The following is a 12,327-nucleotide window of genomic DNA, read 5'->3' on the forward strand; positions in this document are numbered from 1 at the left end:
ATGGTGGTTAGTACGGGAAAATGTAATGAGGGGCCTATGTCAGTCTAACATTATTCACAGATGCCTTCACCCTCGGTTGGGGAGCATATCTGGAGGGGCTTACAATCTCGGGAATCTGGAATCCAGATCTTTTGGAAGAGCATATCAATGTATTGGAAATGAAAGCAGTTCTGTTTGCACTGAATCATTTCCAAATGTCTCTAAAGAATCAGTCTGTCATTCTGGCCACGGACAACACAACAGTTGTAGCTTATCTCAAGAATCAGGGAGGAACTCATTCACCTTCTCTTTATCAGATAGCCAGAGACATTCTCCTTCTGTGTTTTCAACTCCAGGTTCATCTAGTGGTGAGACATATTGCGGGGCACCTCAATATTCTAGCCGACACTCTATCCAGATCCCTTGCTCCAGTAAACACGGAGTGGGAACTACTTCAAGTAGTTTTCAAAGCTGTGACTCTTCATTGGGGGTCACCTCAGATAGATCTGTTTGCGACCAGTCTCAATCACAAACTTCTAACATTTGTGTCTCCGGTTCCAGATCCAAAATCTTTTGCGGTAGACGCAATGAGTCTATCTTGGAAAGGAATGTTCGGGTACGCCTTCCCTCCTTTCAGGTTTCTCTCCCCAGTACTTCAGAAAATAGCAGGGGAAAATTGCAAGATCATAGTTATTGCTCCAGCATGGCCGAAACAGTCTTGGTTTCCAGACCTTCTGCGCCTATCATGTGCTTGTCCTCTAGTTCTACCTCTGAGACCAGACCTTCTGTCTCAAATCAAGGGCAAGGTTCTTTATCAAAATCCAGAAAAACTTCATCTACACGCCTGGCTTCTCTCAGGGTTAGCCTCAGAAAGAGAGGATTTTCTGAAGGAGCAACCAAGCATCTCACAAAGTCTGTCAGAGACTCCACTAGCATTGTGTATGATGCAAAATGGTCAATCTTCTCAGATTGGTGTAGTGAGCGGGAAATTGATCCTTTCCAAGTCACTGTTCAACAATTAGCAGACTTTCTAGTTTTTCTTTTTGAATCCAAAGGATTATGTCCCTCTACTATTAAGGGATATAGATCAGCTATTTCAAGAACTATTCATATTTCTGGTGGCCCAGACTTTGGAAACAATGAGCATATTTCTCTTTTGGTTCGTAGTTTTAGTCTTGAAAGACCAAGACAAAAAACTTTAGTTCCTAAGTGGGACCTTGGACTAGTTTTATCTTTTTTAAAACTTCCTCCTTTTGAACCAGCAGAAACAATAGATTTAAGGTTTCTTTCCTATAAATGCTGTTTTCTTTTAGCTTTGGCTTCTGGACGGAGAAGGAGTGAAATCCATGCCTTCTCTATTTCTGATGCTTGCCTTCGATTTAACAGGGATAAATCTTCTGTTACTCTTTTAACGGATCCTGCTTTTTTGGCAAAGAATCAGATTCCAGATAAGGGTGCAGAACCAGTCGTGATTCCTGCACTCCCTAGCGATTCTATTTCTGTACTTTTATGTCCAGTAAGAATCCTTTCTATTTATCTGGATAGAACGAGTAGTTTACGTTCTGTTTCTAACTCAAGACTCTTTATTCCTATTAAAAAAGGAATCTCAGATCTTTCTGTTAAAACTATTTCTACTTGGATATGCAAATGCATATCTTTAGCTTATGGTTCTTCTAAGGCAGAACTTTTAAATAGTTTTAATGTTAAAGCTCATGATGTTAGGGGTATCTCTACATCCTGGGCTCTGTTTAACAGTGCATCTTTAGAAGAGGTACTGTCTGCAGGTTTCTGGAGAAATGAGAACTCTTTTATATCTCATTACCTACAATCTATGGCTACTTTTGCCGAGAGTTTATACTCTCTTGGACCTATAGTTTCAGCACAAAGATTGAACTTTCCTCCTGTTTCTTCTGTTACAGGGGATTCAGCTTTACGTTAGATTCTGTTACTCAGAATTTATGATGGTAACGTATTTATAGCTATAAAATATTCAAATTTTAAAGTAAATTTGGATTTTATTAGATAAATACTTACCATCATAAATTATAGGTCCCACCCACCTCCCCTTCATCCCCTTTCCTTACGTTTCTGTCTTGAGGAAATTGAATGGGAGAATATGGGCAAACAGGGGTATATGTCCGGACCAGTGAGAGTACGTTTATTTTTAGTCGGGATTTTCCATCTGACCTATGACGCAATTGGGGTTACACTCAGAATTTATGATGGTAAGTATTTATCTATTAAAATCCAAATTTACTTTAAAATTTGAATAGTTACTACAGTAATGATAACAGTAAGCATTTATCGCCTTCTCTAACAAAGAGCTTCGATTCTTTTGTTCTATTTCAACTGGGTTCCGCCTGTGAAGAGATTCTCCAAATGTGCAACTGGTGCATTTACATCAACAATTCGATTTCATTTTCGAGCAAGAAGCTGTACAATCTAGCGGGAAACCACATAAAATACAATAATAACTTGAAGTTAATGGTGTCCTTGGGAGTATTGGAGTAAGTAATGATTCTTCCTCAGTTGCGAGTTGTAACGACAATTTTCACTTACGATAACTGAAGTTAAATTCTAATAAGCTTGCCTTCACTAGTTAAATTTAACTTTCACGAGAATGCTAAAATACTGTTCATTACAAGCAAACTCATAGACAATAACTGTTTAGTGTCTTTAAATATCAGCTGTATTTGTACGAGGCTAAGAAACAGGTGTAATGCGAGCTTCAGTGAGCTATTACTGCTGTTTCGAGCCGAGGTCGTTGAATTTGTTTTTGAAAGAAATCGACATGACTTAAACGCGGACCGCAATGAGGACCCCAAATTGAACTGTGGCGTAAACAGTAATTTGACATAACCGTTCGCTCGCAACAGAAGCAGAATACAAGGAGATTATAAACGTCTAATGTACGTATATTGCTTCGTGTTATCTGTACACCTGTATTAGTATAGTAGAAAGGTCGATTGCAGGATAAAGTCTGGTAATTTTCTTCCATAACTTTTTCACCAATTAAAGTCTAAAGTGTAAAAAAATAATCTAATCAGATAGGGGAATACGTAGTTGTTGTCAAGCAAAGTACCAAAGACATAACGTAAATATAATTGAATTAACTAACAATCACAGCATCTGTAATTACCAGTCTATTGCTCGGGACAATTAAACAATTAAATGTTGAATTAATTATTTGTATTTTGTATTTTATTTCTCATAACCCCAACACGGGTCTTTGAATAATTACAAACAATAACACATATACATAATGATGAACATTAAATTTATAAACAACAAATTATCGAAGTAAAATAAACAAACAAATTACAGGAAGCAGGCAAGAATATATGACAACAGCTGATAACACAATTTTACAACCAATTGCAAGTTTAAAGCATATTTCATAAGTATCGATAATAAGCATTTTTTAAATCAACATTATGTTTGTAGGAAATATCGCGTGGTAAAAGTTTTTCTTTCCTTATAAAAATGTACATGAAAATGTACAATGAAACTCATCATCAATAGTATCCAATTTTACAACCTTGCAATATTGCATGAAAGCGTATTCAAATGGATGATAAAACTTTTCCATTCTTATGTGCTATTACCTCCATTATAAAGTGGAAATGATTTTACTGGTAGAGTTTCCAAAGTATTGTGTAATAGGTAATTATACATATTGTTATTATTTTATTCAGGCGTACAATCAAACACTAATAGGTTTAGAAGAAGTGTAATGTATCGATATTGAGTGCTAGAAATGCATTCCATCATTTTTATCATATTTTGCTATTAAATATTTCCGTGATGTAGAAAGGTAAAAAGATACCAAGGGGCTATAGTAAGCCATGAACTGAAAAAAAAACCAAAAAAAAAAACAAGAAAACACCATGGTCAAGGAAAAAATCGAAAAGACAAACCACCAACCATTACATGTAAAAACTAAAGATTGAATAACAGTAGTCCGGCAAAACAATGAATGAATTTATAGAGTTGTAGCTCCAGTTCCGCTATTGACACTAATCGTGAAACTCGTGTCAAAATCTGACAAGTCTTCGTCGTCGAAAAGGCTTCATTACATAGCTGGTTTAAAGACGTCTCTTATCTAATAGTATAACTGTGAATTTCAGAAAACAAAGATGAACAATTAGTAATGAAAAAGAGGACAATAAAGTGTTTTTAAACAACAATTGTATATAAGAAAGGAATGATGGAGTAAAGGGCGATGAAATGGCTTTTCTTAAGAACTCAAGTGAGTGATATATTAATACAGAAGCTGTATCTATCAAATAATGTGATGCTCGTTTATCAACAGATTTTTAAAAATTTATTTTGGAATGTTGTTAAAAAATTGAAGCTGTATTCAAAATTATGCATATCAAAACCAATTTCTCTATTGATGTTCCTGTAAATAAAAATTGACACATTTATATTATCAAACAAATATTATTTCCGAAGTTTGCAAACATTCAAAATTTGTGAAACTCAGCTTGATATGATGCTAGTTTTATCCATGACTAACAGCTCCTTCTATGTTTTGCTACAAACAAATACGTTCGGGAAAAGTGCATGACAAGACATATCTGTCCTATACAAATTCCTCTTTCGTTTTGGACATTTCACTTGTTGATATAATAATACGGTTGCATAGCTGGCTACCTCTTTAGTACACAGACTGATGGTGACTGGTGGTAGAGTCCGTTTCTTATTTGTTAATAAGAAGACTAATTGTCAATAAACGTCAATTTAAATACCCAGGCCCACTGAGAAGGCAGTTTATTCCATGATATCATTGGCATATTGACATAAATTCCTTGATATTCAAGTCCAGGAATCCAGCTAAATTTTCCCTGATAACCAAGCATGGTTACTTGTGTGTCAGGTGTTGCTAAAGGCTCAAATAACTTCAACACAGACTGCACTGGCCATGACAGCAATATTGCATAAACAACAGTTCCATCATTATCAGTTTTTCGCATTGTATACCTGTTGAGTTAGAAAAAGAATGTCTATAATTTTTCTAAGTTGCCTGCTTCGTGTGTGTTGACTGTTTTTGTAGGATTTAATAATGTCCCCAATGAAATAATGTCCATGGGGGGACATCAATCCGATAACATTGATTGATTATACAATGCTAATGTTTGTAATAAACCATGATACCAATGTGATTATTTTTAAAACTATAAATTTTACATCCAATCAGATTGATATCGCATCTTTAACAACACGTTGTGGACTTTAATATCATTTAAGTGATTGATTGATTGATTAATTGAATAACTATCGATCAATATTTCATCTACATTCAAGGCGTTACTATTAATAGTTTAGTGTTTACTGCTGTTTCCTCTACATGTATTTAACCCGCTGGTTTAAAATATTGTGATGTAAGAATATGAAAACATCCAATTCCCATTGAATCCTTAATTTATGTAGTTAAAATGAATAACGTATATCATAATCAAAAACGTTCAACCATACCAAATATCTTTGGTTAAGCTATCATTCTGATGACTCCATGGCACAGATCCATATACAGCCTCCTCATTTACTTTCAGCCAGCTACCAAACTGTCGAAGTCTTTCTTCAAATACCGGCATAAGTATACCCTCTTTGGTTGGACCAATATTCATTAACATGTTTCCACCACAACTAAAAACATATATATTGTTTGATTTATCTGTTACATGTATTTCTTCAGGGAACATACTTTTATTTGGGTTTTTTTTAATAATAATGTTCTCTGATTGCAATTTGGTATAGTACATGTACTTTTGTTCATCTTCGGATTTAACAGGGTTCTCCTCAAGTTTTCTATATTGTAAGTTTTTCATGAAATTTGCGGGTTACAAGTGTTTGTTTGTCTTATCTTTATTATAATATTCTCCATCTTACGATCTTTGGTTTTTGATATCTGCTATCTACATCAATGAGTATCAAAACCCGTCTACACTATCCTGTCTATTAAACACGTTTGCCTTGTTTTTGGTGTAATTTTTAGAACAAAAAAGAAGATTTTAGCATTCAATTTTCATATTATCACATTTTAAATAGAAATTATAATTCAGATTAAATAATCTAAGCTAATACAAAATGTGATCAATAAAAATGTAGTCTTTAAAAACATTCTTTTGCAATTATCATCCGTTTAATAATTACCTGATTGTCGATGCGAAAGTTGTAATAATTTCATGCACAGATAAGTAATCTTCAATATTTGCATTTCTACGATATCCCCATGACCTCCGATCTATTGTCATACAGTTTTCCCATTTATGCTTCTGCAATGTACCTACAATTACACTGGTATATACGTTGAGCTTTCAAAGGTAACTAATATGAGGTTTGAATAAAACTCTGTAATTCTTGTTTAAGATATTTGTTATAATAATTAGATGCGCTAAAGAATGTATGTTTAACTTGGGTAATAATTTAAAAATCTCACTTTACATTCATTGGATGTATAAGTCATTTCTATGATTAATATTTGTAAGTTTTCAAAGCTCGAATGAAAAGGCGTGACAGTTCAAGCTCCTTTTTGGCAACTTTATGGTTTTTATGCAGTACGTGTAAGGATCTAAAAGGACAAACAATTAATGGAAGTGGGAAATTTCTGTATTACACTTATATATACTCTTTGAAGATAAGCAGTATTTGAGAAACTTTGAAGCAACGTTTTATTAGAAATTTTGAAATCGTCCTTGTTCCCCTACAGACCGCGTGAAAAAGATAAAATTTTCAAAAAAATGATAAACTATGACTTAATTATCAATGGACGGATATTGGCATGATGAATATGGAATCAATGAATTGGCAAAAAATTCATGAATTATTGAAAAAGAACTTGACTGTATACATGTTTTATGTTTAATGCAAGAAAAAAAACATATACTAAAAGACAAATTTATTCATTATGTGGTTTATAGTACACACCTGGGTTGTATCTGTCTGTGCATGTGTGATATCCGCCATGTTTACACAAACAAACATCACACCAACGGTCATTGGTTACAACTGACTCTTTCACTGGACTGAAACAATTTTAGAATTTAAATTGCTTTCAGATTTATCAAAGGTTTTTGAACACTTCTGTATCTCCTTTAAAACCAAAGGAATAACAGCAAGTCAAGTTTACCGATACACAAACTGTGTTATATGATTTACTTCAGCGATATGTTCGCCCAACATCTTGCACTGCACTAGTACATTTTTATGTGATTATCGTCCAAATCAAAATGTACCAAAGAAGCGTTTCCTGGTATTGTTGATATTAAGTTTTAACCCTTAAGGAACAGTAATGTATGCAGACGGATAAATATAGATAAAAATATCATAAAGACATGTATAGTTTGAACTGTAATAGCATTTGTGATAGTAAGGGAAACTATATTATCATTATATCACTCCTTTCTCCTCTTAGATTTACAATAAACGTAGATATTTTGAATGTATTAGATGTAAGCTTCTCATATCTTAGGATTGTTAGCATAAACTTTCTCTTGTTCTATAAAGAGAAATTAGTTTTAATAAAAAAGGAAAAAGTTTCATAATCTCAAATTTTCCAGATGCAGTAACACTTTCAGAAGATGTTTTGTGGCTATGGATTTGGAATAAATTCTGTCATCAAATTGATACATCATCACTGCTCTTGTATCGCAATATGAATCGCTGCACTATCTTGTCATTTCTGGGTTAATTGCCAAAATCTGAACTTTTAATTAATAGTTTAGTGTTTACTGCTGTTTCCCATTGAATCCTTAATTTCCCAAAGTTAAAATGTATCAAAGATACCAGGTTTATAATTAATACGCCTGAGCATAAGTTGTCTACGCAAGACTCACCAGTAGCGCTGGAATCAAAGTAGAGTATCATGATCAAGCGCGCAATAAACTGATGAAAATTACACAGGGCACTAAAAATATTCGGGAGAAACAAAAAGACCAAGCGATGTAATACAAGTTGATAACTAGAGATTGATTATTTTGTTAATGAAAATCCATATTTGCCTACATTAACATATAATATTGAAAACCATAGAATATTTAGCTCTTACCTTTCGTTGTAAAGCCATGTAAGAAATTCCCTTGAAGTCCAATAGGATGCAGGTCCTTTTTTCTCACACAAATCAGACCAAAGCACCTCTGGTTTATATTTGCTGACCAGTTCATAAAGCTCGGGCATAATCTTAAACTAAGTTAAACAAATGAGAAAAATAGACTCCTGAACCTAAACAAATGGAATAATCATCATATGGAACAGAATTTAAACGGAAAAAGACGAAATTGGTCCAAACGCGCGACTCCACTACCTTCATTGAAAAATTCTTTTAACGTCCACAATCTGATCGGACGTGGATGCGTTACCTGTACATCCCGCACAGCCAAGGAGACGCCGCATTTTCACAAGCTAGGGTTTTATTACCAAAGTGACCATATTTCTATTCCCCAGTCACACTTGGGATTGCACTTATTAATTTTAATAACACATGTTACGACATATAGAAACAATTAGAAAAAAAAGAAAATGCACAGTTGGTTTTATCATGGAAGTATTATATTGACATGGTTTTATATTGTAATTAATCACATTAATCCGACCAATTTCAATTTTAGTTTTTCAGTCTTTAGTTTTCTATGTTGTGTATTGTATACTGTTTGTGTCTTAGTCATTTTTCGTTTTTTGCCATGGAATTGTCAGTTTGTTTTCGACTTATGAGTTTGAAAGTCCCTTTGGTATCTTTCGCCTCTCTTTTACAAGAATTGATCGTAAACAAGTTAAAATGAACGTCGTGAGTGGTAACAAAGACACACTAGGTAACTTTACGTACGTTAAACGTTCATAAAAAGGGGAATAAATACATTTTACAAATATCGGTATACAAGTGTCATGACTAATTATCAATTATAAACATTGTTTTTTTTTCTAAACAAATAATGTCTCTGTATTATTCGTTCGTTGTTCTGTTGTATTTTCTGTACGTACAATACTATCATTGGGAAAAACTATTATTCGGTCGCTAATAGCCTGTACTACAATATGAGTTGTTACTGAAAGTTCAATCTTAATAACAAAAGCAGTGACATGAGAGTTTGTGTTGATAATAAAAATAGAGTGGCAACAAACTCATCAGGAGCGGTTTCAAGATTTTCAAAAGGAGGCCGGCGCAATTCCATAAAATGCAATATATACGGTATTTATCGCCGAGCGGAGTAAGGAAAAATATTTTTGGCCGATTTTATGCCAAAATCATGATTTTTTTTCGAAATCAAAAGGGAGCGTATGTTTTATAGCCTATCTTTGACCCTGGTCAAGACCCTGGTCAATATCTCCGTTCCCCTCAGCAGCTTTTCGTAGAAATCAACTTCAAATGTTTGTAATTATTCAAGGAAAATATTTAACCTGTCTGTCTGGCTATCAGAATGCCTGCTATGTTCACATTGTTACGTATACGTTGAACTCGGCGTGTACAGGAATTCGGATTTTCTTTTTCGGCAATAAAAACCTGAACATGCACGTTTGTGGGTTCGATGTAAAATACAGTTTTTTGCATTTTATTGGAATGTAAGAGGGAAGCATATACCTTTAAGAAATCTCAGGTAACGGTATTTTAATTCTCGTCATTTAGGTGAAGTGCTTTGAAAAAATCAGAGGAACAGAGGAATAACGGAAAGTTCATATTTGTGGAACTGTACACATATGTAGGTTCTATGCATAGTTAAAAGTAGCTTACCACATATAAAACTGTCAGAATGAAAAACAAATACCTTTACAAAATCTTGTGTTGTAAAATTGGATTCCTTGTCACTGAGGTAAAGTGGATTAAACCATTCAGAAAGACAGTGATATAATCCAAATTTTAAATTCGTTTTTTCTCGTATGGCACTGGAAAGTTCGCCTGAAATGGATATATTACAATGCATAAATTATTAAATCTGAATTTTTTTTTTTCTTCTATTTTTATCATTTATGATTACCAGCTATAACAATAACAGATCTACAGTGCAAACGAATTAAGTTAAATTGTCCTGTTGTTGAATAGTTTGCATAAATTTGTAGTTTTAATGTAACTTTGTAACAATCATTAAAATTGATTGCTGCTAATTTACTATATTGTTTAATTTGAGGAGCTGTAATCAACCATTTACATGATTTAATGGTACACTTACCAACTAAATCTCTATTAGGACCCGTGGCATTGGAGTTCCAGTTGAAGGAGTATTTTGAGGGCCAGTTTGTGAACCCTTCGCAGTGTTTGCTGGTTAGGACAACATATCTGAAAAATAAACTTATAGATATGTTCGGCTGTCATAAAAAATAAACTGATTTGAACATTCTTGACGCTCGCATAATTCTGATTGTGTTTTGTATTATCATCCTTAAAATTTCTAGGTAGAATCAAATACTGAATAATGAATTATTCAATATTTAATATTCAGTACATTGGAATTTGAATATTTAAGAGTAGTTTATCATGTCCTTAAAACATTTTTCAACATTTGTTCTTGTAACAACAAAATCAAAATGTTATTCAGCACTACCTATTAGTGTTGAAGGTCGTTGAAGGCATTTTGATTCAAAATCGCAAATAATTTTACATATTACAGGTCTTTGTAAAACTTTGCAGCGAAAGAAGTCTTTAACCAAAATGAATTAATTTCCATCCAAATCATAATATATAGCTTAATATCCAACAGAATTTCGGTTTTGGTTTAAAATCTTCTTTTTATTCATTTTTGAAATAAATATTCTCAAATTGCCAAAATCAATCAAAAATGAGGTTAAGGGCTATCTTCATGCGTTTATAATTCAATGGTCCGTTTAGAAAAAAAGTCTTTATATTGTTACAACTTAAAAATTACACACAGGGAGCTGAGATACTGTAAATATTAGTAGAGATTGAAAGAACTATTACATGAAATTAAGTCAGCCCCCCCCCACCCCGGCCTTTTTTCCGAGTGTCTAATATAAGAATAATAATACCCTTCTTGCCCTTGTGTCAATATAAGACAAAACGTTAAGCAATCTGACATCAATCAATCAATAATGTCCATGTAGTGTCTTAATTGATTCCTGGTTGCTTAACGTCCAGTGGCAAATATTTCATGCATATTCGGATGTATTGTATGAAGGGTTCAGTATGGTAGTGGTTCATTAGTTTAAGTCCTTGACGTAAGCTTACATCAATTCATAACAACAAGAAATACGCTGAAATTATCATGAATCACAGTTATCTTGTATTTTGTCATTGACTTACCGTGCACCCGAGGCCTGTAATATGTCCGCCCACTCCCGTGGATTGAAAAACTCTACAGTAAACTGTGAAGCAAAATCAGCATATGTAAAATCCGGTGGATAATTCTTTTCCATAAAAGAAACAACATCTGGAATTTTCTGCAATTTCCAATAATTCCAAAACCATTCCGAATGAAAACTTGGAACTGAAAATACACCCCAATGGATAAATATACCAAATTTTGCTTGATCGTACCATGGCGGTAAAGGTCTAGAATCTAAAGATTTCCAATTCGGTGTGTATTTAGCAGAATTAGCTTGGATAAAAAATATGTAAATTGCTAATTGTTTTATCGACATCCTTTGGAATATCTAAAGATATGATCACTATCCGTTTACTTGTCAACAGCATTAACCATCTTTAACGTCTATAAATAGCATTACCGATACACACATATACAATACATGTATTAAAACCAAAACTAATCATGTTATAATTTGTATATAACCTGTTTTTATTTTACTTATATATTTTATATGTTTGAAAAATTATATTGTAATTATTCTGCTCATTTTGGGCACCGTGATTGACAAATAAAGTATTTGTTTGTTTCACGAGGTTTGTTTGTAACAATCCAATAAAACTTCACATGATTTTCATTGTCAATCCACACAAACACGCACACAGTTATAACAATAACATTGGTTGGTAAATAACGTATAAATCAAGCTAAACCCATTATTACACATTACAGGTGAGATCAGGTAAAACCCATATTGTTTAAACTGATCCTTTACCCAAGATGTGTATATAATTTTATTGTCAAATCGAAATTCGCTTTATTTCAGTATTTACAATGTACATATGTCGACAGTCATGAGTATAAAGCCGGATGACCATTTGATATTCCGAAAGGGGGGCGGTAATTAACACTACCCAAGACAGACAGGAATCCGATGCAAATGTTCCTTCACAACAATATACAGGATATTACAGGAACTTTATATTTCATATAAGGTCAGATGAAAGCTGCCAGACAGATATGTAATTGGATAAATAGTAACTTGGAATTAAATAATAGCTTACCGTCTCAAACTGATAATATAAAACATTGTCTT

The 12,327-nt window shown here is 33.4% G+C and overlaps 1 protein-coding gene across 1 annotated transcript; it reads right to left on the bottom strand.

The window, feature by feature from the left end:
• Positions 1-3,158: 3,158 nt before the first annotated feature.
• Positions 3,159-11,890, bottom strand: LOC127713343 (alpha-L-fucosidase-like). Its single transcript, XM_052219779.1, has 8 exons — positions 11,231-11,890; positions 10,143-10,249; positions 9,741-9,871; positions 8,030-8,166; positions 6,910-7,007; positions 6,136-6,268; positions 5,458-5,628; positions 3,159-4,962 (listed from the first exon to the last, which is right to left on the bottom strand). Exons 1-8 carry the CDS (start codon positions 11,566-11,568, stop codon positions 4,701-4,703), a joined length of 1,377 nt encoding a protein of 458 aa, XP_052075739.1. The 5' UTR covers positions 11,569-11,890; the 3' UTR covers positions 3,159-4,700.
• Positions 11,891-12,327: the final 437 nt, after the last annotated feature.

The sequence above is a fragment of the Mytilus californianus genome, unplaced genomic scaffold, assembly GCF_021869535.1.
Source record: "Mytilus californianus isolate M0D057914Y unplaced genomic scaffold, xbMytCali1.0.p SCAF_1, whole genome shotgun sequence".
NCBI lineage: Eukaryota > Metazoa > Mollusca > Bivalvia > Mytilida > Mytilidae > Mytilus > Mytilus californianus.

Excerpts from the sequence above, each read along its gene's own strand:
- LOC127713343 (XM_052219779.1), bottom strand. The coding sequence starts at position 11,568 with ATGTCGATAAAACAATTAGCAATTTACATATTTTTTATCCAAGCTAAT. Across the intron at positions 5,629-6,135 it reads ACTTTCGCATCGACAATCAG|TTGTGGTGGAAACATGTTAA; the intron begins GTAATTATTAAA and ends ATATGTTTTTAG. Across the intron at positions 4,963-5,457 it reads AGCTTAACCAAAGATATTTG|GTATACAATGCGAAAAACTG; the intron begins GTATGGTTGAAC and ends CTAACTCAACAG.